General features: G+C 45.8%; 1 protein-coding gene across 1 annotated transcript in view; it reads left to right on the top strand.

The window, feature by feature from the left end:
* Nucleotides 1–21,946, top strand: part of LOC122946705 (cytochrome P450 2F2-like) — a 37,942-nt gene extending 15,996 nt beyond the window's left edge. The window contains exons 8-9 of the mRNA XM_044306484.1: nt 20,661–20,802; nt 21,643–21,946. Of these exons, the coding sequence (XP_044162419.1) occupies nt 20,661–20,802; nt 21,643–21,824 (324 nt within the window). The 3' untranslated portion in view covers nt 21,825–21,946. The remainder of the gene's footprint in view (nt 1–20,660; nt 20,803–21,642) is intronic.
* Nucleotides 21,947–22,435: the final 489 nt, after the last annotated feature.

Raw genomic sequence — 22,435 nt, 5'->3', positions numbered from 1 at the left:
CGTTGCCGATGGGTCGGTTGTCGCTCCTGGGCCCGCTCCTACTGCCGCTCCGGTTGTTGCGCCAGAGTCTACCCCGACACCTGTTGCTGCGCCTGCGGTGTTTCGGGGTATGACCGGTTCTGCCCCCCTTCCACAGCGCTTTGGGGGAGAGCCAACTCAGTGCCGAGGTTTCCTTAACCAGGTGGGCATTTACTTCGAGTTGCTGCCACATGCCTTTCCTACTGAGAGATCAAAGGTGGGCTTCTTGATCTCGCTGCTCTCGGACAAGGCCTTGGCCTGGGCCAGCCCTTTATGGGAGAACAACAATCCGGTGGTTGCCGAGTTTTCTGGTTTTGTTGCTTCTCTTCGAAAGGTATTCGATGTGCCGGCTCGTGCTGCCTCTGCTGCGAAGCTCCTTATGTCCATCAGACAGGGTTCACGATCCGTAGCTGAATACGCCATTGAGTTTCGTACCCTGGCAGCAGAGGTGGGCTGGAATAATGAGGCTCTGGTCGCTGCTTTCTCTCATGGTCTCTCGGATGCCTTGAAGGATGAGGTTGCAGCTAAGGACCTACCAGTGGAGCTCGAGTCTCTTATTTCTTTCCTGATTTTGATTGACACCAGACTCAGGGAGAGACCTTCCTTTAAGGAGAGCCTGCGGAGGCCTTCTAACAGATTGGCGCCTACGTTTGCTGTCCCACCCGTGCCTCCCTCTCCTCCCACGCCTCCTGGGGATGACTTGTCTGGGGGTGAACCCATGCAGCTGGGGTTTGCTCGCCTGTCCGAGGGGGAGAGGGTACTCCGGAGACGCGAGGGCCGATGCATGTACTGTGGTCTCGGTGGGCATTTTCGGTTGGCATGCCCGAACCGTCCGGGAAACGCTCGCACCTGAGATCCTGTCGGGGGCAGATCTTGGGTGGAGTCTCCTCGTCCCCGGTTTCCCGTGTTGACAAACCACTGATTACTGTTGTCCTCTCCTGGGTCGGGCGCTCGGTGACGACCCAGGCGTTGGTGGACTCTGGTGCTGGTGGTTTGTTCATTGATAGTGTGTTTGCTGCTGCCAATTCCATTCCTCTGCAGCCTCGAGGTTCCCCACTGGCTCTTGAGGCGATAGACGGCAGACCCCTTCTGCCGCCACACGTGACTCATGAGACCTTTCCAGTGGGGATGGCCATTGGTGCCGTTCACAGAGAGTCGGTCTGTCTCCAGGTTATTTCGTCTCCACACTACTCGGTGGTCTTGGGGTACCCCTGGCTCCAGAAGCATAATCCGACTTTCGATTGGAAATCGGCCGAGATCCTCTCGTGGTCACCGCAGTGTGGGGCTAGTTGCATCCATGGGCCTGTCAAGTTGCTGTGTACTTCCTCGGACTCTCTGTTGCCTCCTGAATACGAGGAGTACCGGGATGTATTCGATAAGGTGCGTGCGGTTCCCCTACCTCCGCACCGCCCATACGATTGTGCCATAGAGTTACAATCTGGTGCCGTTCCGCCTCGTGGCAAAGTCTATCCACTGTCGGTAGCGGAGAATGAGGCCATGGAGGAGTACGTGAGGGAGGCGCTTTCACGCGGACACATTCGCAAATCCTCGTCCCCGGCAGGGGCTGGATTTTTCTTTGTGAAAAAGAAGGGCGGTGAGTTGAGGCCTTGCATCGATTACAGGGGTCTCAATCGCATCACGATCAAGAACGCTTACCCGATACCCTTGATTTCCGAGCTGTTCGATCGCCTCAAAGGGGGCACAGTCTTTACCAAACTCGACCTGAGGGCGGCATATAACCTGGTAAGGATCAAGGCGGGCGATGAGTGGAAGACCGCGTTTAACACCAGGACCGGTCATTATGAATCCTTGGTTATGCCCTTTGGGTTGTGCAATGCGCCCGCAGTCTTCCAGGAATTCATCAACGATGTTTTCCGTGACCTGTTGCAGCAGTGTGTGGTGGTCTATTTGGATGACATCTTGGTATATTCTGAATCCATGGAGGCCCACATTCTGGATGTCAGACGAGTGTTGCAACGGTTACGAGAGAACAAGCTGTTCGGTAAGCTTGAGAAATGCGAATTTCACCGATCCCAGGTAACCTTCTTAGGTTACATCATTTCCGCTGAGGGGTTCTCCATGGATCCTGAGAAGGTTTCGGCTGTCTTACAGTGGCCCCAGCCCAGTGGTCTTCGTGCCCTGCAGCGCTTTTTGGGCTTCGCCAATTATTATCGGAAGTTCATCAGGGACTTTTCCATGCTAGCCAAGCCTCTCACGGATCTGACCAAGAAGGGCAGTAATCCCCAGGTCTGGCCGCCCGAGGCCATCCGAGCTTTTGAGGCTCTAAAGTCCGCCTTTGTGTCGGCTCCGATTCTGTCGCATCCCAACCCTGGGTTGCCGTTTGTCCTCGAGGTGGACGCGTCTGAGACGGGAGTAGGCGCCCTCCTGTCTCAGCGTAGAACACCAGAGGGTCCTCTGCTTCCTTGTGGGTTTTACTCCCGGAAACTGTCTTCCGCGGAGTGCAACTACCAGATTGGTGACAGGGAGTTATTGGCCATCGTGCAGGCCCTTAAAGAATGGAGGCACTTGCTCGAGGGCTCGGTGGTTCCGGTTCTCATCCTGACGGACCACAAGAATCTGACCTACCTCTCTGAGGCCAAGAGATTGACACCACGTCAGGCCAGATGGGCTCTGTTCTTGTCACGTTTTAATTACGTGGTCTCCTACCTACCCGGTTCCAAGAACATCAGAGCGGATGCCTTATCACGGCAGTACTCCGAGCTGTCCGGGGAGGAGTCGATTCCGACTTCGGTCATACCTCCGAATCAGATCCTGGCCGCCATTCGCACCAGCCTGACCTCTCCCCTGGGTGAGCAGATTTTGGCGGCTCAATCTGGTGCTCCCTCTGGGAGACCCAACGGCAGGTGTTTTGTGCCTGAGGAGTTGCGCACTCGGTTGTTGCGAACCTACCATAACTCCAAGGCCGCGGGGCATCCTGGAAAGAATCAGCTGTCCTGGGCTGTTTCACGTCTGTTCTGGTGGCCTTCTCTACGTTCCGACATCGCCGCATATGTAGCGGCATGCTCCGTTTGTGCCCAGAGTAAGTCCCCTCGGCACCTTCCGTTGGGCCTTTTGCAACCCATAGCCACCGGGGAGCGTCCATGGTCACACCTGGGGATGGATTTCATTGTGGACCTCCCTGCATCCCGAGGCCATACGGTCATTCTCATGATAGTGGATCGGTTTTCCAAAATGTGCCACTGTGTTCCCCTCAAGAAGTTACCCTCTGCACAAGAGTTGGCCTCGATTTTTGCCAGGGAGGTCTTCCGGTTGCACGGTTTGCCCAAGGAGATTGTGTCGGATCGGGGGAGTCAGTTTGTGTCCAGGTTCTGGCGCGCCTTTTGCTCCCAGTTGGGGATTCATCTCTCTTTCTCCTCGGCCTACCACCCTCAGTCCAATGGGGCCGCAGAACGATCCAATCAGGCCTTGGAGCAATTCCTTCGTTGCTATGTCTCCGATCACCAAGACAATTGGGTTGACCTCCTGCCTTGGGCTGAGTTTGCCAGGAACACGGCGGTGAACTCTTCCTCTGGGACGTCTCCCTTCATGGCCAATTATGGGTTCCAACCTGCCGTGTTACCGGAGGTATTCTCTCCCCAGGATATTCCGGCTGTGGAGGATCACCTTTCCGTCCTACGTGCTTCTTGGGTACAGATCCAGAGGTCCCTTGAGGTCTCTGCGCAGCGCCAGAGACTCCAGGCTGATCGCAGACGAGCGCCCGCTCCTTCCTACCAGGTCGGAGACCGCGTATGGTTGTCCACCCGCAACCTCAACCTTCGAGTGCCCACTCCCAAGCTGGCGCCTCGCTTTGTTGGTCCCTTCCGAGTGCTTCGCAGGGTAAACCCGGTAGCCTATGCCCTTGCGCTTCCTCCTGGCATGCGGATCTCCAACGTGTTTCATGTCTCCCTGCTGAAGCCACTGGTGTGTAATCGTTTCACTTCCTCGATTCCTCGGCCTCGTCCGGTCCAAGTGGGCAATCGTGAGGAGTATGAGGTGAGCAATATCCTGGACTCACGCCTGGTCCACGGCCGGGTGCAGTTTTTGGTCCATTGGCGTCGTTATGGTCCAGAGGAGCGTTCCTGGGTTCCCTCCGCAGATGTCCATGCTCCTGCCTTGCTCCGAGCCTTCCACGCACGCTTCCCTCAGAAACCGTTCCTTACTCCGCGGAGGAGGGGCCCTTGAGGGGGAGGTACTGTCATGGTCTTACCTCCTTGCTGTTCTCCTTCGTTTGACATGTGCTGGCGGCCATCTTGGTTTCTGGGTTTCTTGTAGCCTCCCACCCTGCGGCTCCTCCTTCCCACTGGGAGGAGCTGGATGCTTGTGCTCACATGCTTCTAAGACTGCTGCTGCTTCTGGTTTCTGATCCTGGCTTCGTCTGACTACCCTGCTGATTCCTGATCCTGGCTTCGTCTGACTACCCTGCTGATTCCTGATCCTGGCTTCGTCTGACTACCCTGCTGATTCCTGATCCTGGCTTCGTCTGACTACCCTTCTGGTTCCTGATCCCTGGTTTCGCAAGACCCTGCTTCGGTTTAGCCATCCGTTTGGACTTTTGCCTTACAGCTTTATTTTCAATAAAGCCTTCTTATTTCCACTCATCTCTTGTTGTACGTCTGGTTCATGGTTCCATGACAATATAGTAATTTGCCCACACATAGTAATTTCCCCCACACTGCCCCAACACAGTAGTTTTCCCCACACAGTAATTTCCCCCACATAGCAATTTCCACCACACTGCCCCCACATAATAATTTCCCCACACTGTCCCCACATAGTAATTTCCCCCACACTTCTGCCAAATAGTAATTTCTCCCACATCGCCCCATATAGTAATTTGCCCCAACAAAGTAGTTTCCCCCACACTGCCCCACATAGTAATTTGCCTCCACATTGCCCCCATAAATTTTTCCTACACTGTCCCCACATAGTAATTTGCTCCCACACTGCCCCCACATAGTAATTTCCCCCACACAGTAGTTTCCCCCACACTGCCCCACATAGTAATTTGTTCCCACATAGTAGTCCCTCCCATAATAATTTGGCCCCACACAGCCCCCAAATAGTAATCCTTCCATAATAATTTTCCCTCACATAGTAATTTGTCCCCATACAGAAGCCCCAATATAGTAATTTTTCCCGATGTACTCGATGCCTCTTCACTAATATGTTCTCCTGTGTGTCCCCATCCCACATGTCCCCCAAAGTAGACACATGAAATAAAAAAATAAAAAATGAAAAAATGTAAAAGCTAAATACTCACCTATGTCCAGGGCCAGGCGCTTGATCGAAGAGGAAGGCATGCACACGTCACAGTCCTGCGTCACGGCACAGGCGAGCAATGACGTCATCACTCCCGCCTGTGCCGGGATTTCACTTACGCACAGGCCTCAGGCCTACTAGGCCTGAAACCTTTGGCAGCGATCGGAGGCGGGGCAGGGAACTATGCGCTCCCGTTCCCTGCCACAGTATGTGGGCATTCGGGTCAGCATTGGGCCCGGTGCTGGGCCCGGGGCTGCCGACCAAATGCCCCAATTGTAATCCGCCACTGCTCTGGAGGACCTGTCTTACAGTACAATACAAGGACCACACATTGATTTTTAGATGCCTCATTTCACTTGTGGTGCTGCAGGGAAATTGAACACTTACTGCCAGGATTCCCAACACAAAACTGCTGACTGCTGGGGTTCCTAGGATGAGGACAATTTCTTCCAACAAATAATTATATTACTGTTAATTGTATAACTGTTCAAAGGTGGTTAAAGACATTAGATATTAATTGTCAGAACTGGCCAATCACATAATTGCTGGTCATCTAATACTTATTATAGGCCATGGACGTTAAAGGGAACCTGTCAGCAGTTTTAACTATGCTAAACTGGTAACAACACAAGGTAGCTGCTTGGGAAAGCAGAAAAAGCATACCTTTTTGGAGCTAATATTATCAGAAATAATGTGAATATGAACTTTTTTTTGCCAGGTTGTGTTTCTGCAAGTGCCCAGGAGGCAACGTGAAGCATCCTCTGCTCTGATAGCCTCTGCCCTCAGCTCTGAATGACAGCTGTAATGGTCTCCAGGTTGAATGGTACAGTTGTCACTCAGAACAGAGGGGAGGGGTTTTGAGCCGCTTAGTACAGAGAGCACCTTACAGTGAAGCATGGTTCCAGTGCACTAGCAGGAGCAGGATCTGGCAGAATTAAACTGCATTTTCTATCAAAGTCTGTAGTAAGGATGAGCAAATTGATTTTAAACAAGTGAGATTCAATACATACTTCACAAAGATTCATCTGCCAAATGAATCCGAAGCTTTTGAGATTAGATTTGGATGAATTGTGTAAAAATAGCACCCAGCGCCAATTCACTGGTAATATTAGTGGGGAAAAACCATAAGGGAGGAAGAAGACAGAGGGTCATGTGACACTGGGAGGAAGTGGGGGGAAGGCGTTCCCAGATTGGCTCAGAAGCTGAAAAACAACTTCATCAGCCAACCAGAGGGGCAGTAGGCAGAGAGTTGTCTATGCTGAAGCAGCAGAAGTGCCATGGTGTGTTCAGCTTCTGACCAGGAATGAGTGTATCAGGTAGAGTCAAAACAATTACAGAGTCACATACAACTATTTTAGTCTGGTAGTAAGATTATAGGGAAAGAACAGAAAGATATAATTGTGAGATTTTAGGGAATTTGATCAGGGGTAGCTTTGAGGGGCTTGTCATTAGTGATGAGCGGCAGGGGAAATATTCGAATTTGCGATATTTCGCGACTATTTGGTAGAATATTAGTCATATATTTGTGAATTATCTGTATTATATATATAAGCTAACTAACTAACTAACTAACTAACTATCTAATGTAATGACACAGGAAAGCAGAGAGCACAGCAATAACACTGCTGTCTCTCTCAGATCTGCAAAATACTGGGGAGGTTCTTATATAGTAAGGGGTAGGCAACTTTCCTATTGGTTGCTAGGGATGTTGCTAAGTTCAGAAAAAGATATTGCAGCCTTCTCATTGACCCACAAGCAAGAAGGGAGGTTACTGATGAAAACAAAATCTAGAATATTTGAAATTACGAATATATATCACAATATTCTAAATATTTGTGAATTCTCGAAGTGCAGATATTCGCGATTAATATTTGCTTTTTGAATATTCACGCCCAACACTACTGGTCATACCATGCTTCAACTGCTGGCTACTGTAGCAATTAAGCCTAGCGTTTCTGCATTACAAAATCAGCCCCTTGCAAAAAAAATAATATATATTTTTTCAAAATCTCAGGTTACTGCAATTTATTATTGCCAGCTCAGCAAACCAATATTTTGCTGCAAAGACTGAGCAATTGCAAATTTTTGTGGGGGCATTATATCCATATTATTAAATGTATTGCATTATAGCATTTTATAACAATAATGGCATTTCTATACCCATGTTATTGAACGCCTAGTTTAAAGACAATTTGCTACAATCACTGAATTGTTCTATGCATCAGAGATCAGATGGTATTTTCATAGACGTTTAAGTACAAAAATGTAATTGTTGAACAAGTGATATTACATAACTAGTTGAAAGTCAGTTCGACACAAACATTGCACTTTGCATTATTCCCAAAATAAATTGTCTATACCAGTGTGTAGCGTGTTTGTAACAGGAAAGGGACATTTAATTGCACACCTGTCTTTAAATTGCAAAAAAACACTTGCAATTTTTAATATTTTTTTTTAAATTAGAAACCAATGGCTTTTCATGTATAGGACTCATAATAAAATGTCTTGAAAACAGAACAGTGCAAAATGTAAAACCCAGGAGTCAGAATGTGAGCCATCTGGTCATTAGTAGTAGTAGTAGTAATGGCACTTGTAGCCACAGTGGTGGCCGTAGGAGCAGTGGCAGCAACAGTGGCACTCGAGGAAACATACAGCCAAAACAGTGGCAGAGCAGAGGCAACAGCCTCTAGTACTTATACAATAGTGTCAGAACACAGTTCAAATGTACAGTGCAAATCTCCCCCAGATGGTTTTGTATGGGTAAAGGTCTGTAGAATCTAAGGCTGACAATAAACCTTTTTGGGAAGATAACTGCAATACGTTACTGAGGCATACAAATTTGAGTAAATGACCAACCGGGTTGTGTCTAAGTGTAAATGGTGTCTTAGCTGTATTCCACTCACAGCAGTCATGTCTATAGCTTTTGATAGCAGTGTACAGCACTTTACTGACTCTGTTTTCTGAACCGTTACAGATTCTGGAGTTTCTTTTCTCTCTCCAGGAGTATTTAATAATAATTTTCTCTTGGTAGATCATGCAGAGATGGTTAGTCTCTGTAGCTGGAGGCCGAGTACTGAGGATTGAGGCAAAACACAACCTCTCACTTCTTTTGCAAACTCTAAATTCCCTGCTAGACTGAGTTAGGGTGGAGCTAACAGTTCACACCTAAGCCTCCCTAGGGAGAATAGCACAGTTGATTAACTCTGTCACTCCTATACATTACTATACTAGGTTACAGAGCATAAAAACAAATTACAAGTACCCCCTCCTCTGGGGTACTGCATGATGATTACTGGATATCCATACTTTTAGACCATTGTTAACAAACCAAAATGAAAAATGTTTTCCTGTTGCCAAAATGGAAGCCAATTTGCTTTATTACCAGGAAACACTGTGTACGCAGGTTCCACAGCTTTCAGCAAGTAGACACCTGCCACTCACCTCATGCTGTCTCTTTTACCACATGCAGCAGAAGCCACAGTAGCCAGTTCAGTACCATCAACATGATGGCATTTTTTTTTCATGTGCTACGCCAGATTAAAGCAAATCAGCAGATACATACCACCTGAACACCAAGATCCAGTCTTACCTGTACTCTTGGCTATCTCCAGTGCATACCATGTTCCCTTACCTATTAGACTTTTGGGCAGGCAGACTGGAATAGTGGCCTGAACTGGCACAGTAAGCTTTCTCTGTTCTGTCTCGTCCAGCCTCCAGTGTAATCACTGAAAGAGTTTTCAGCTTGGCAGGGAAGCATGGTGGTGCTCAAAGGGATGAAGTTGTCCTTTGCCAGTGTACAAAAGATCAGTTTTGTCAAAATGAACAAATCATGGATCTATTAGAATATTCACACTCCCCTGGCTAAGGTTGATGAATAGATTTACCCTCGCTGACGGTGCCCCATCATACCACTTCCACTGTCTGCCTTCTTACGATCCTACTCCATACCCTATGGCTGCTACTGCTGCTGTCATCATGCCTCTGTTGCTGTCTGCCTGCCTACCATCATGTTCCGTACCATGTGATTTCTGCCACCACAACTGCAGCTGCTGCTTCTTGCTGCTAATCTCCTTCTGCCACTATCATTTTCCCTACTGCCACTATCATTACCACTCCACACCTGCGATTACTACTATCCCAACACACATCTACTGCCCTGTCTGTTTCTTTTCTGTGCTGCTACTGCTGCCTCCACTATTGCAGCCATGGCCAATATAACCCTACCCTTTCCATCTCTGCACTATACTGCTGTTGCTCCCAATTAAATGGGAGAATTTTTACAGGCTTGTTCAGAACAAGCCACTCTTTCTTCTCACAAGTAACAGTTGTGCGTGGTTGGGCCAGCACTCTGCCCTGGTTAAGGCATAATTTTTTAAAGCTTGTGCAAAACAAGACACTCTTTTTTCTGAAAATGAACACTTGTGGTGTATAAGGCCGAATTTTAGAAAGTTTATAATATGAAAAAGCGCAACATGTGGCAGTGAAGTGTATTTTTAAGCACGCTTTATTTTTTATGCACATAGTCAACAATGCCATAGTTTTAAGGTCGGAGGAGGAGAAAAAGAGCAAACATATGTAAAAAGTTAACAAAAAGATTACATCTTTTTAAAAAAAATCCAGTCCAAGGACAATTTTTAGGGCAATTGGAACATTTTCAAGTCATAATGAATTGATTTGGGTAGGAATCAACCTTTTTTTTTAAAAATTTGAAGAATGAGACATGATATGAATTAAAGTTTCCACTCAGGAAAAGTCATTAGGACCCAACATCTCTAAAATCAGAATTCCCTAATTAGAGTGTATGAAAGTGGGCTTCCTACCCTAGATTGATTCATTATAAAATTGTCCAAGGGCATCAAGCAAGAGTCAGTAGAAGTCCAATGTCAGCACAGTGACAAGACCATAATGGTTAATGACCCAAAAAGCAAAACAAACATGAAAAGACCCCTACCCAAAACTAATACAACCAATGGAAGGCAAGTACATTCTATTTGCGTTACGAATAAAGTATTATCTTCAGTATGTAATCTATTCTTATATGTATGACACTCATTGTCAAAAAATAATGCTCCAAGGAGTTGTTGGAAACAAATTAATCTGCTGGATCTGTCACTACCGAGCGGTGACAGAATTCTGTGAATGCGTGGCAGCACACAGCAGTGACAGGTCCGACAGGCAGTTCCCAGCCGGAACAGCCTACCGGATCTACATAAACACAATGTGAAACAGGCCTAAGTGAGAATATAATGATGATAAATATAAGTGATTAAAATATTAGAGCAAAAGGATACGTTTATTGGGAAAAACTCTGCAAATGACCTTCCAGGCTGCCGTACAGATGTTGCGGCAGGGACTCTAGATCTTGCCCACTCATAGGTTGCAAAAGATGGCTTCCTAGCTGGCCCCATAAATGCTCAATAGGCAATAAATCTGGTGAGTGGGCATTCCAAGGAATGTTGCAATTTGGCTGAGACTAGTGTTGGGTGAGCATGCCCGGCCGAACACCTTTTCACTCGAGCATCGCGATGCTCGGCACATCGCGGTGTTCAGCCGAACACCGCGTGTGCTTGAGCGCAATATTCGAGTCTCCTTCCCGCATGTTTGTTGGCTGCTACACAGCAAATAAACATGTGGGGAAGTACTGACACTCACTGTAATGCTGTTGCCATGTTGTTTACTGGCATTACAGTGATTGGCTGGCCGGAACGAGTCATCGGGTGTTATATAGCACCCGATGACACGTGGTTCGGCTCAGACTTAGTCAGGGAGAGCTGCAGCAGAAGGGACAGATAGTGTAGGGACAGGAATTGTTTTGCATTGAAAGGTGTTAGAGACCCAAAAGTCCTTTTATGGACTATTGTTTTTTCTGGCTGCTATATATATTATTGGCGCAACCTGCGCTAAATTTGCGTGCAATTGTTTGGCCGCTGCTGACAGTGACACAACCTCTGCTACATCTGTTGTTTTACATTAGCGCATCCTAAATATCTGTCACATTCAGTGCAATTGTTTGGCCGCTTGTGACAGCGACATTACCTGCGCTACATCTCCTCTATAACTTTTGCGCATCCTAAATATCGGTGACATTCAGTCAAATTTTTTCCCCGCTGGTGACAGTGAAATTACCTGCGCTACATCTCTTGTATAACATTTGCGCATCCTAAATATATGTCACATTCAGTCAAATTTTTTCCCCGCTGGTGACAGTGACATTACCTGCGCTACATCTCCTGTATAACGTATGCGCATCTTAAATGTCTGTCACATTCAATCAAATTTTTTTCCCCGCTGGTGACAGCGACATTACCTGTGCTACATCTCCTGTATAACGTTTGCGCATCCTAAAAATCTGTGACATTCAGTCTAATTTATTTGCGCATACACTTACAAAACCTGCGCTACTGTATATGTGACATACTTGAAAGCATATATACCATTTAATATGCTCAAGGCAAGCAGTAAGGGACGGTGAAGTGACTGTGCTGCTGATGGTGCACGCAGAGGCCGTGGCCCTGGGCACGTTGAAACTGTGCCTGCTGCCAGAGCACAAGAAAAACAATCATCCACAATACATAGCTTCATGTCCCAGTTTGCAGGAAGGCGCAGGACAACGGTCTCAAAGTTAGACCAGTGCAACCAAGTGGTCGGTTGGATTGCAGCAGATAATGCTTCCAGTCGGTTAAGCACCACCCTGTCTTCCACAAAGTCCAGTCTCAGTAGCCAAGAGTCTGGTCAACAGAATCTTCACCCTGATCCTACTTCCTCCCAGCATGGAGAGTCTTGGCAAACAAGTGATCCCACACTTGGATATTCCGAGGAGCTCTTTTCATCTCCATTCCTCGATTTGGGCCTCTCGCCAAGCCCACTTGAAGAGGGACATGAGGAGATCTTGTGCACTGATTCCCAAACTCTTGAGCATCCACAGTCAGAAGAAGATGACGGTGGGGAACGGTAATTAGTGTTTCACGAGATGGATGATGAGAATGAGACACAGTTGTCAATAAGTGAGGTTCTTGTTAGGTCAACAAGTCAGGAGGATGACCAGAGTGAGGAAGTGGAAGAGGAGGTGGTGGACGATGAAATCACTGACCCAACCTGGGAAGGTGGCAAGCAAGGCGAAGACAGCAGTACAGAGGGTGAGGGATCCGCAGAACCGCAACAGGCTGGAAAAGGCAGTGGGATAGCAAAAGGGAGAAGGCGGGCCACACCAAACAGACCTGGAACTGTTCCCTGGAGTACCCCCTTGCGGCAACCTCCCTTGGGGTGGGTGTTCTGCAGTCTGGCGTTTTTTTTGCGGAATGTGCGGACGTTAAAAGAATTGTCATTTGCAACCTGTGCGGTACCAAAATAAGCAGGGGCGTAAACACTAGCAACCTCACCACCACCAGCATGATATGCCACATGGCATCAAAGCACCCTAATAGGTGGGCCGAATGCCTGGGTTCACAATCAGTGTCTGCAGGTCACACCACTGCCTCCTCTTCCCCTGTGTTACATGCTGGCCAATCCCCTGTCCAATACACAGGCCTGGATGCCTCCTGCCCTGCACCTGGACTTTGGAAGCACATTCAGCTAGCACATCCACTTCTGTGACCCAGCGCAGCGTACAGATGTCCATACCCCAGGCCTTTGAATGAAAACGCAAATACCCAACCACCCACCCACAGGCCATAGCAGTAAATGCGCACTTTTTCAAATTGCTAGCCCTGGAAATGTTGCCATTTTGCCTTGAGGACACTGAGGCTTTCTGCAGCCTGATGGCAGCAGCCGTCCCTCGTTACTCAGTCCCCAGCCGCCACAATTTTTCCCGGTGTGCCGTCCTCACCTTACACCAGCAGGTGTCCTGTAACAACACCCGTGCCCTGACCAATGCAGTTATTGGCAAGGTCCACTTAATGACTGACACATGGACAAGTGCTTTTGGCCAGGGACACTACATTTTACTGATGGCAAACCGGGTGAACGTTGTGGAGGCCGGGAACAAGTCGTACCTTGGGATGGCACAGGTGCTACCAATGTTAGTAGCTGCAAACCCCCACTTCTCCTCCCCCACCTCCTCCTCCACTTCCACCTCTGAATTCTCATCTTGCAGCACCAGTCAGCCGTCAGTCAGTAGCTGGAAGCAGTGTAGCACTGCAGTGGGGAAGCGGCAACAGGCTGAAACTAATTTGCTTAGCTGACAAACAGCACACTGCCGCAGAGCTGTAGCAGGGTATAAGGGACCAGACTGAGCTGTGGCTCTCGCCACTCAACCTAGAACCAGGCATGGTTGTGTCTAAAAATGGCCGTAAGTTGGTGGCGGCTTTGGAGCTCGGCAACCTCACACACATCCTATGTCTAGTCCACATCTTTAACTTAATGGTTCAGCGGTTTCTCAAGACCTACCCCAATTTGCCTCAGCTACTGGTGAAGGTGCGCCGCATGTGTGCCCCCATTTCTGAAAGTCATCTACAGCTGCCGCCGGTCTGGAAATGCTGCAGCAGCGCTTGCAATTGCCAGCTCACAGACTGTTGTGCGACGTGAGCGCGTGCTGGAACTCAACGTTCCACATGTTGGCTAGGCTTTGTGAGCAGCAGAGGGCAGAAGTGGAATACCAACTGCAACATGGTCGTTGCCCTTCTAGTCAGGTTCCGCTCTTCACAAGCGACGAGTGGGCTTGGATGTATGACCTCTGTGAGGTTTTACGCAACTTTGAGGAATCAACACAGATGGTGAGCGGCGATAACGCTTTTATCAGCATAACCATCCCACTTCTGTGTCTACTGAAACGCTCGCTGATCACAATGAAGGAGGACGCTTTGCTTGTGGAAGAGGTGGAAATGGGGGAAGACAGTACACAGGGTGATAGCCAGACCACCCTCAGTTCATCTTCTCAGCGCGAATTCGATGATGATGAGGAGGAGGAGCAGGAGATGGTTGTCTCCGCTACGGAGGGTTTTACCCATAGCAGGTTTATTCCATCTGTTTAGCGTGAATGGGCCGAAGAGGAGGAAGAGGATAAGGATATTGAGAGTCATCCTCCTGATGACGACAGCGAAGTCTTGTCTGTTGGGACTCTGGCACACATGGCTGACTTTATGTTATGCTGCCTTTCCCGTTACCCTCGCGTTATACGCATTTTGGCAAACACCAACTACTGGTTGCTCACCCTTTTCGACCCCTGCTACAAAGAGGACTCATTTCTCATTTCTATGATGGAGAGGACTAGCAAAATGGTGCAATACCAGAAGGTCTTTGTGGAAAAATTGCTCCAAAAGTTTCCAGCTGACATCACTGGCGGCAGATAGTTTCTTGGGCAACCAAGGAGGGGAGATGAGGGGAACACACAGCAGTTCCAACAGAGGCAGGGCAACACTTTCCAAGGCCCGGAACAGTTTCATGACACCCCGCCAGCACCCTTCCCCTGATGCACGGCCTAGTGTCACAAGGAGGGAAAAGTTTTGGAAGATGGTGGAGTACGTAGCAGATTGTGTCAGCGCCCTCAATGATCACGCTGTGCCTTACAACTATTGGGTGTCCAAACTGGACACGTGGTACAAGTTGGCGATCTACGCCTTGGAGGTGATGGCCTGCCCTGCCGCCAGCGTTTTGTCAGAGCGGGTATTTAGTGCTGCTGCGGGCACAATAACTGATAAGCGCATCCGCCTGCCAACTGAAAATGCTGACAGGTTGACTCTTATCAAAATGAACAAGGCCTGGATTGCCCGTGACTTCTCTACTCCACCAGATGAAAGCGGCTGAACATAAAGGCACTTTAAATGTGTCTTTTATGGTGTATTGAATACACTGTATGCCCATGCACCCCTTCCACCACAAAAAAGGGTATATGGTTCAATCTTCCTTTTCTCATTCTCCTCCTTTATATCAACATGCTTATTAGGCTGCCCTCACTCATAATGTTTTAGAGGGTCAGCTCAGCAGCAGACCCTCGCCCATAATGTTTTAGTTGGTCAGATCAGCTGCAGGCCCTCGTCCCTAATGTGTTAGATGGTCAGCTCAGCAGCAGACCCTAACCCCTAATGTTTCAGATGGTCAGATCAGCAGCAGACCCGCACCCCTAATTGTTTAGATGGTCAGACCAGCAGCAGGCCCTTGCCCCTAATGTTTTAGAGGGTCAGATCAGCAGCAGACCCTCACCCCTAATTTTTTAGATGGTCAGATCAGCAGCAGGCCCTCGCTCTAATGTTTTAGAGGGTCAGCTCAGCAGCAGACCCTCACCCCTAATGTTTCAGATGGTCAGCTCAGCAGCAGACCCTCACCCCTAATTTTTTAGATGGTCAGATCAGCAGCAGGCCATCATCCCTAATGTTTTAGATACTCAGCTCAGCATTAGAATCTCACCCCTAATGTTTCAGATGGTCAGATCAGCAGCAGACCCTCACCCCTAATTTTTTAGATGGTCAGATCAGCAGCAGGCCCTCGCCCCTAATGTTTTAGAAGGTCACCAGCAGGCCCTTGCTCCTAATGTTTCTGAGGCTCACCAGCAGGCCTTCAATCATAATTAGTCAAGGGTGTGTATGATGTCCTCCTTTATGTGTAATAAAGGGTGCATTGGACTGCTGGTTCCTTGTAATTTTTGGCAGCCCTTTCCCTTAGTGCATAGGCTTTATGAGTGTAGGAGTCCAACTACCTGAACAATTGTACCACAATGTGAATGAGGCCCTCCTTTATGTGATATACAGGTTGTATCGGAGTACCTCTTCCTTGTAATTTCTGGCAGCACTTGCACTTTATATACAAGTAAATATACAGGAAAGAATGTTTCCTAACAATTTTTCCTCTAAAATAGATTTCATCTTCGGTTTGGTGCGTATTATTGTCAATGTGTAAAAGTGGTGTACTACTCAGACAACATCGTTCCCAGCAGCGACCTGGGAATCCAGGATGTATCCAGACATCTTCCCCATGCTGTTCCCGAACCATTTCAGTGGTGTTTCCAACAATTTCTGACCTTTTTCCTGTGAACCAGACAGCCTCCCCTCTTCAGAGCACGGAGTGCCTGGTTTAATGCTCTGGTTCTTCCATTGACTTCCATTGTGTTCTGGTGCTCTGTAGAGCACCCGAGCATCCCAAAGTGTTCTACTTGAGTACCAGAGCACCCGAGCACTTTTGTGCTCGATCAACACTAGCTGAGACATTATTGGAAAACCTTGCTGTGTGTGGGTGAGCAATATCCTACAGAAAAATGCGAGCGGGAAGCCCTGACGTGAGAAGCAATAAATCTTGCGGCAGGATGTCCTGCACTTACCGCGAGCTGTTAATGACTACCATATCACTGCTAGGGGTGACTGACTGACTGTCCTTGATCATCATACCAACTGTTGGAGCAGTGTGTCACTCCACAATAAAGATGGGACTGAGGTACTCACCATGAGGCCTCATACTAAAACCCCACCCGTGTGGAAGACCCCAAACAGAACCTGAATTTGTCGCTAAAAACTGCAAACTAATAATGATTTAAGATATTTGCCTGAGACACAACTAAATGTCGTGTTTTGCAGCAATGTGATATTTATATCTGGCTGTGCTATATTTTTTTGTCAATTAGTATACCGGACATTATTACGAGACATCATTAAGACATATTTACCATAGAGTTTTTGCTTTGCCAAAGAAATGTCAACATGTCCTTGGCTAACAAATGTTGTACCCTAGCTAGAACAGTTTGTACAGTATGCAGCATATTGGTGTCACACCCTATGAAGACGTTTTAGCATTATAATTGGTTATTTGTTTGCCAACAGATGTACAGATTTCTGAGATGCCAAAAAGTTATTATAATTGTGTGGGACAGGCCCTTGAGTTTGTCATCTGAATCATTGTGCTAACAAGAGAAGTGAGCTGAGATCATCTCGCATTATGAAAGTACAAATGTGCTACTGTTGTCTTAAGGCGGTCTCAGACATTAGATGTTTGCTGGAAGAGCTAACCAAACATCATGGGACTTGCTGCCTTGGCCAAGGTCATTCAGTTTATAGTAATTGGTTTTGATGTGCACATGACTAATGTCTCTGGCTACCTTACAACAAAAGATCTATTGGTGAAATTCATGTTTTTTATCAAACATATGAAGTTTGTACATGATTGTGCATGTGGGCTTTTCTTTGGCTGCTCATACACATTTAATAACTGTCTGCCGAATGATCGTTTGGCCAACAGCTATCTCCCGACTTCACCATACATGATCAAGTTCAGCTCGTCCGAAAGTGTATGTGAATTCCACAAGGAAAGTGAAGAAAGCCGCTGCCAGACACTTCTGATAGTGGCTTATCTCCCGGGGGAACAAAGAGATTAGACACAAATATTTTGTCTGATCCTTGTCTCCCCAACATGAAGTGTCGGGGGACAGTTGGAAACTTCCGACACACTTTAGAAAAAGACTGTTTTGTATGGCCAGCTTTACATAATGTTGACAGGACAATTTTTTTCTTCATATATAACGGAAACAAGTAGAACCGTTATGTGTCCCCATAGACATGTATTAGGACGGAGCAAAGCAGAATGCCTCCTAAAGGCTTATGTTTTGCGTTTCGTCATAGAATTCCATTACATTCCAGTATAACTCTTATAATGAAACCTATAATGGAATTCAATAACGCCAATGCAAACCCTTCCTTATAGGTATCAGTCCCACCTCTGGAGCCCTTTCCCAGTTCAAGAGCAGGGCCTGCCGTGAATGGAGAGCACACCAAATATGTGCAGTGTCCTCTCCATTCACTGCTTTGGGACTTCTAAAAATAGCCAAGCAACTGTGCCTGACTATTTTCAGGAGTCCCATAGCCAATTTATGGAGAGGACACTAGCAATCCTCACATGCACACAGTTCTCTCCATTTGCAGTAGGGCTCCATTCTTGAGATAAGAACGGGTCCCAGAGTAAGCACGGGCACCAATAGGACATTTATGGCATCAATATGCCTTAATTATCCAGATGGGAGAACCCCTCTAACCGCCCTTCTCCCATTTCTATCTTCAATCGCACATGGATACCAATTGGTTAAAATGGTTAAACAAATGAATAAGCTTATATTCACCTTACCATGCTCCTGCTGCTGTCATTCTGATGGTGCCCGTGTACGTGTTGCACTCCAATTCCTTCTCCTGCTTTAACACAACAGGAAATGGCTGGGAATGCTGCTCATTGTCACGGTCCCTCAGGTGACTGATGTCAGGAAATCAAGGCGATTGGCTGAGGGTGGAGGAATCTAACAGCCTCCTTGATTTCTCTTGATTCAGTGTTGATAGGGTTAATGACCACTACCCTTTTCTCAGCTGTTGCTCAGTGGTCATCACTTCTACCCTTTATAGTCTGACCCCACCCTTCTGACTATGCGGTAGATAGCTTCATTTTGGCTTGGCCGAGCTGGGGTGAGTTTGTCTCTGGTGTTCCTGCTCATCCGTCTCTACAGAAGTTAAGTGTCACGTTTGTTTGTGTTTGTTATATACCCTGTTGTTTGTATCTGGGCCTGAGACAGAGACTTCTATTCGTCCATCTGGGGAGGAATGGGTTGTCTCTGGTCCTAACCTTTTCCAGGGCCTTATAGGGCTATAAAGGCCTAAGTATACTGCATATGAATATTCCTACCTTCAAGGTCTATTCATATTGATAGATAGTTAGGGCCCAGATTAGGGCTGTCTAGCAGGTGACCTGTTTCTTCCCTAGTTTCCAGGCTCAGTTACTGTTCCCCTTCCCTCCTGTGTTCAGTGTGGAGTTTCCCCCTACACTGATTGTGACACTCACCTAATTACTGGCGGCAATGCTGATCCCCTCAGCTAGTGAAAGGCTGAACGTTACTGCTAGCCATTTCCTGTTGTGTCAAGATGTCAGCATTAAAGGGGTTTTCCGAGATTTTTATACTGTTGACCTATCCTCAGGATAGGTCATCAGTATCCGGCCAGTGGGGGTCTGACACCCAGAACCCCCGCCAATCAGCCGTTTAAGAAGGCAGCGCCGCTCACAGTAGTGTTGCGGCCTTCTCTCTGCTTTCCCTAGGCGAGTAGTAACATAGTACATAAGGCCGAAAAAAGACATTTGTCCATCCAGTTCGGCCTGTCATTCTGCAAGTTAATCCAGAGGAAGGCAAAAAAAAAAATCCCCGGTGAGGTAGAAGCCAATTTTCCTCACTTTAGAAGAATAAAAAATTCCTTCCCGACTCCAATCAGAATAACTCCCTGGATCAACGACCCCTCTCTAGTAGCTATAGCCTGTAATATTATTACACTCCAGAAATACATCCAGGCCCCTCTTGAATTCTTTTATTGTACTCACCATCACCACCTCCTTAGGAGATTATGTGTCACGTGGACTAGTAGCAGCTCTGCCCCATTCGAGTGAATGGTGCTGAGCGTGATACCAAGCACAACTGCTATACAATGTACGGCGCTGTGCTTTTTGAACTAAGAGAAGGCCACAGCGCTCACAGGGGAGCAGCTGCCTTCTCAGAGCAGCTGATCGGTGGGGGTAACAGGTGTTGGATCCCCACCGATCAGATACTGATGACTAATTCAGAGGATAGGTCATCAATAAAAAAAATCTCAGAAAGCCCTTTTAAATAGAACACAGCAAGGACTAGGGCACTGTTGGACCTGCAGAGGCAGGGATAGGCCAAGTGAGTACAATCTCAAAGTAAAACTCAAGTAAAACTTTTTTTAAGCATTTGGAGGCCATGGAACATCTTTGATATTGGGTTAGAATATCCCTTTAAATCCCATAGCTGTGCAGGTGAAGTGATGAGCGACAGGGATCATATTCGAATTCGCAATATTTCGTAAATATTTTTTAGAATATTCATCGAATATTCGAAAAATTCATGATTTTTTTTCTTGAAAAAAATCGGCAAGGAAATGATTGTGAATAATTTTCGTAATTCTAATTTTCGGATTCGATTTTTTTATTGCGAATTTTTCAACTTACAACTATTAGACAAAGAAGATTATAGCACTATATTAGCTAAATTGCTCTATATTCGATTTTTTGAATATTCGCTATATTGCTATAACAGTTTTTTCGAATATTTGTAATATTCTAAAACAAGAATATATAGCAATATAGCGAATATTCGAAAAAAACGAATATAGAGCAATTTAGCTAATATAGTGCTATAATCTTCTTTGTCTAAAAGTTGAAAAATTCGCAATAAAAATTCGAAATTACGAATATATATAACTATATTCAGAATATTTGCGAATTTTCGAAGTACCTATATTCGCGATAAAAATTCGAATATTCGTGATCAACACTATGCAGGTGCAAAACTCTATTCTACTTCATTTCAGCTTCTCCTCTTACCGTGTTCACTAATTATATACTTCATTGAATAGAACTAAACTGGACCATTTTGAATATTTCTGGCAAAACCATTTCCATATTCTTTATTTTATTAGGGTCTTAACATCATGACTTTGATATGTACATCTCAATACGATCGCGAGAAGTTTAAAAATCCTAACTCATTTGACCCAACGCATTTCTTGGATGAAAATGGACTTTTCAAGAAAAATGAGGCCTTTATGGCATTTTCAGCAGGTATTGTCTATTTTGATAATATTAGCGTGGATTTATATAAAAAGTCAGACAGAAAGCGATTGGTTAAAAAAGAATATATCACCTAGATTTTGTTTTACTAATAATTAGCACCAGTCACTGAACTATTTTTGTCCAATCTTTTTTTTATTTTGAGATTTTAGATTTTTATTCTATTTCTGTACATAAGCATCCTTTATTACATACCTAAAGCTTTGTACTAGAAATGTTACCTGGCATTGTGAGGATAATGAGATGACTGCTGAGAAGTGTCAGGCTATTATTCAGTATTAACGTTAACCTAATGAGGATAAAATATTTAACAAAAAGGAGATTCTTTTAATACAGATGAGAATATTATATTTACTATTTTATATGATATTTTTATATAGATAATGATAATCTGTATGTATTTATTTTAAATCAACTTTAGAGTGTATCTTTGTTGCTACAGGCCGAGCAGCCTGCAACTCATATGTATTAAGGAATTTTTAAATATTTAATGAAATTATCTATACAGCATAGAGAATATAGAAGCTATGGGAAAATTTATTTTTAAGAATAATATAAATATACATTGCAGGTACAGAAAGTATCTAGACAGATAGATAGACAGATTGATGATAGATACATAGATAGATAGATACGGTGAATAGATAGACAGACAGATAGACAAATATAGATAGATAGATAGATATTAGGAAATAAGTCCCAGATTCGGCCACAAATCCCCTTTTGCGACAGAATCTGTGACAGATATAAACCAAAGATTGGCATATATCTATTCATAATTGACCCCCAATGTTTTGACATGAAAATATACTATTGCTGACTTTTTTTTAGGGAAGCGTGTCTGCCTTGGAGAAGGTCTAGCCCAGATGGAGCTGTTCATTTTCTTTACCACAATTCTCCAGAACTTCAACCCAAAACCTATTGTGGACCCTGCAGAAATTGACATTACTCCTGAGAGCAGTGGTTTGGGAAATCTTCCACGACCTTACAAAATATGCCTTATTCCTCGTTGAGAATATAAGATAGGTAGACATACTGTACTGTAGGATTTTTGTATAGACCATGTTGTCTGCATTTCTCATTTACACTAGCTTTTAAAAATGACCCTGTAATTAAAGCGGATCTGTCATCATAATATGCTTCTTTATGGAATTTATCATTGCATAGCTACAGGTCTGTACTACTAATAGCCAAATTGGCATAAAAAGATGTGCAATTTTGCTACTAGGAGCAATGAAAGAATAAACCTGGCACATAGTTTATGAGCACACTGCCAGCCCATCAGGTAGGTGCATATCAGTTGTGTTCAAAATAATAGCAGTCAGACATCACTAACCTGATCAATCACTGTTTATATTTCTACATGGCAAATAATTTACTAGCGAAAAACTACCATTCGAATTGATAGAAGAATAGCCAAAATGGCAAGGGCTCAGCCAACAATCAGCTCCAGGAAGATCAAAGAAGGTCTAAAGTTACCTGTGAGTACTGGTACAGTTAGAAGACGCCTATGCGAAGCCAAGCTAAGAAGCCCCTGCAAAGTCCCACTGTTGAAAAAAATGCATGTGCTGAAGAGGTTCCAATTTGCCAAAGAGCACATTGACCGGCCTAAAGAGACATTTTG

The sequence above is a fragment of the Bufo gargarizans genome, chromosome 9 (genome assembly GCF_014858855.1).
Source record: "Bufo gargarizans isolate SCDJY-AF-19 chromosome 9, ASM1485885v1, whole genome shotgun sequence".
NCBI lineage: Eukaryota > Metazoa > Chordata > Amphibia > Anura > Bufonidae > Bufo > Bufo gargarizans.
The sequence above is the reverse complement of the archived record's forward strand: the minus strand, read 5'-3'. Positions and strand labels throughout refer to the sequence as shown.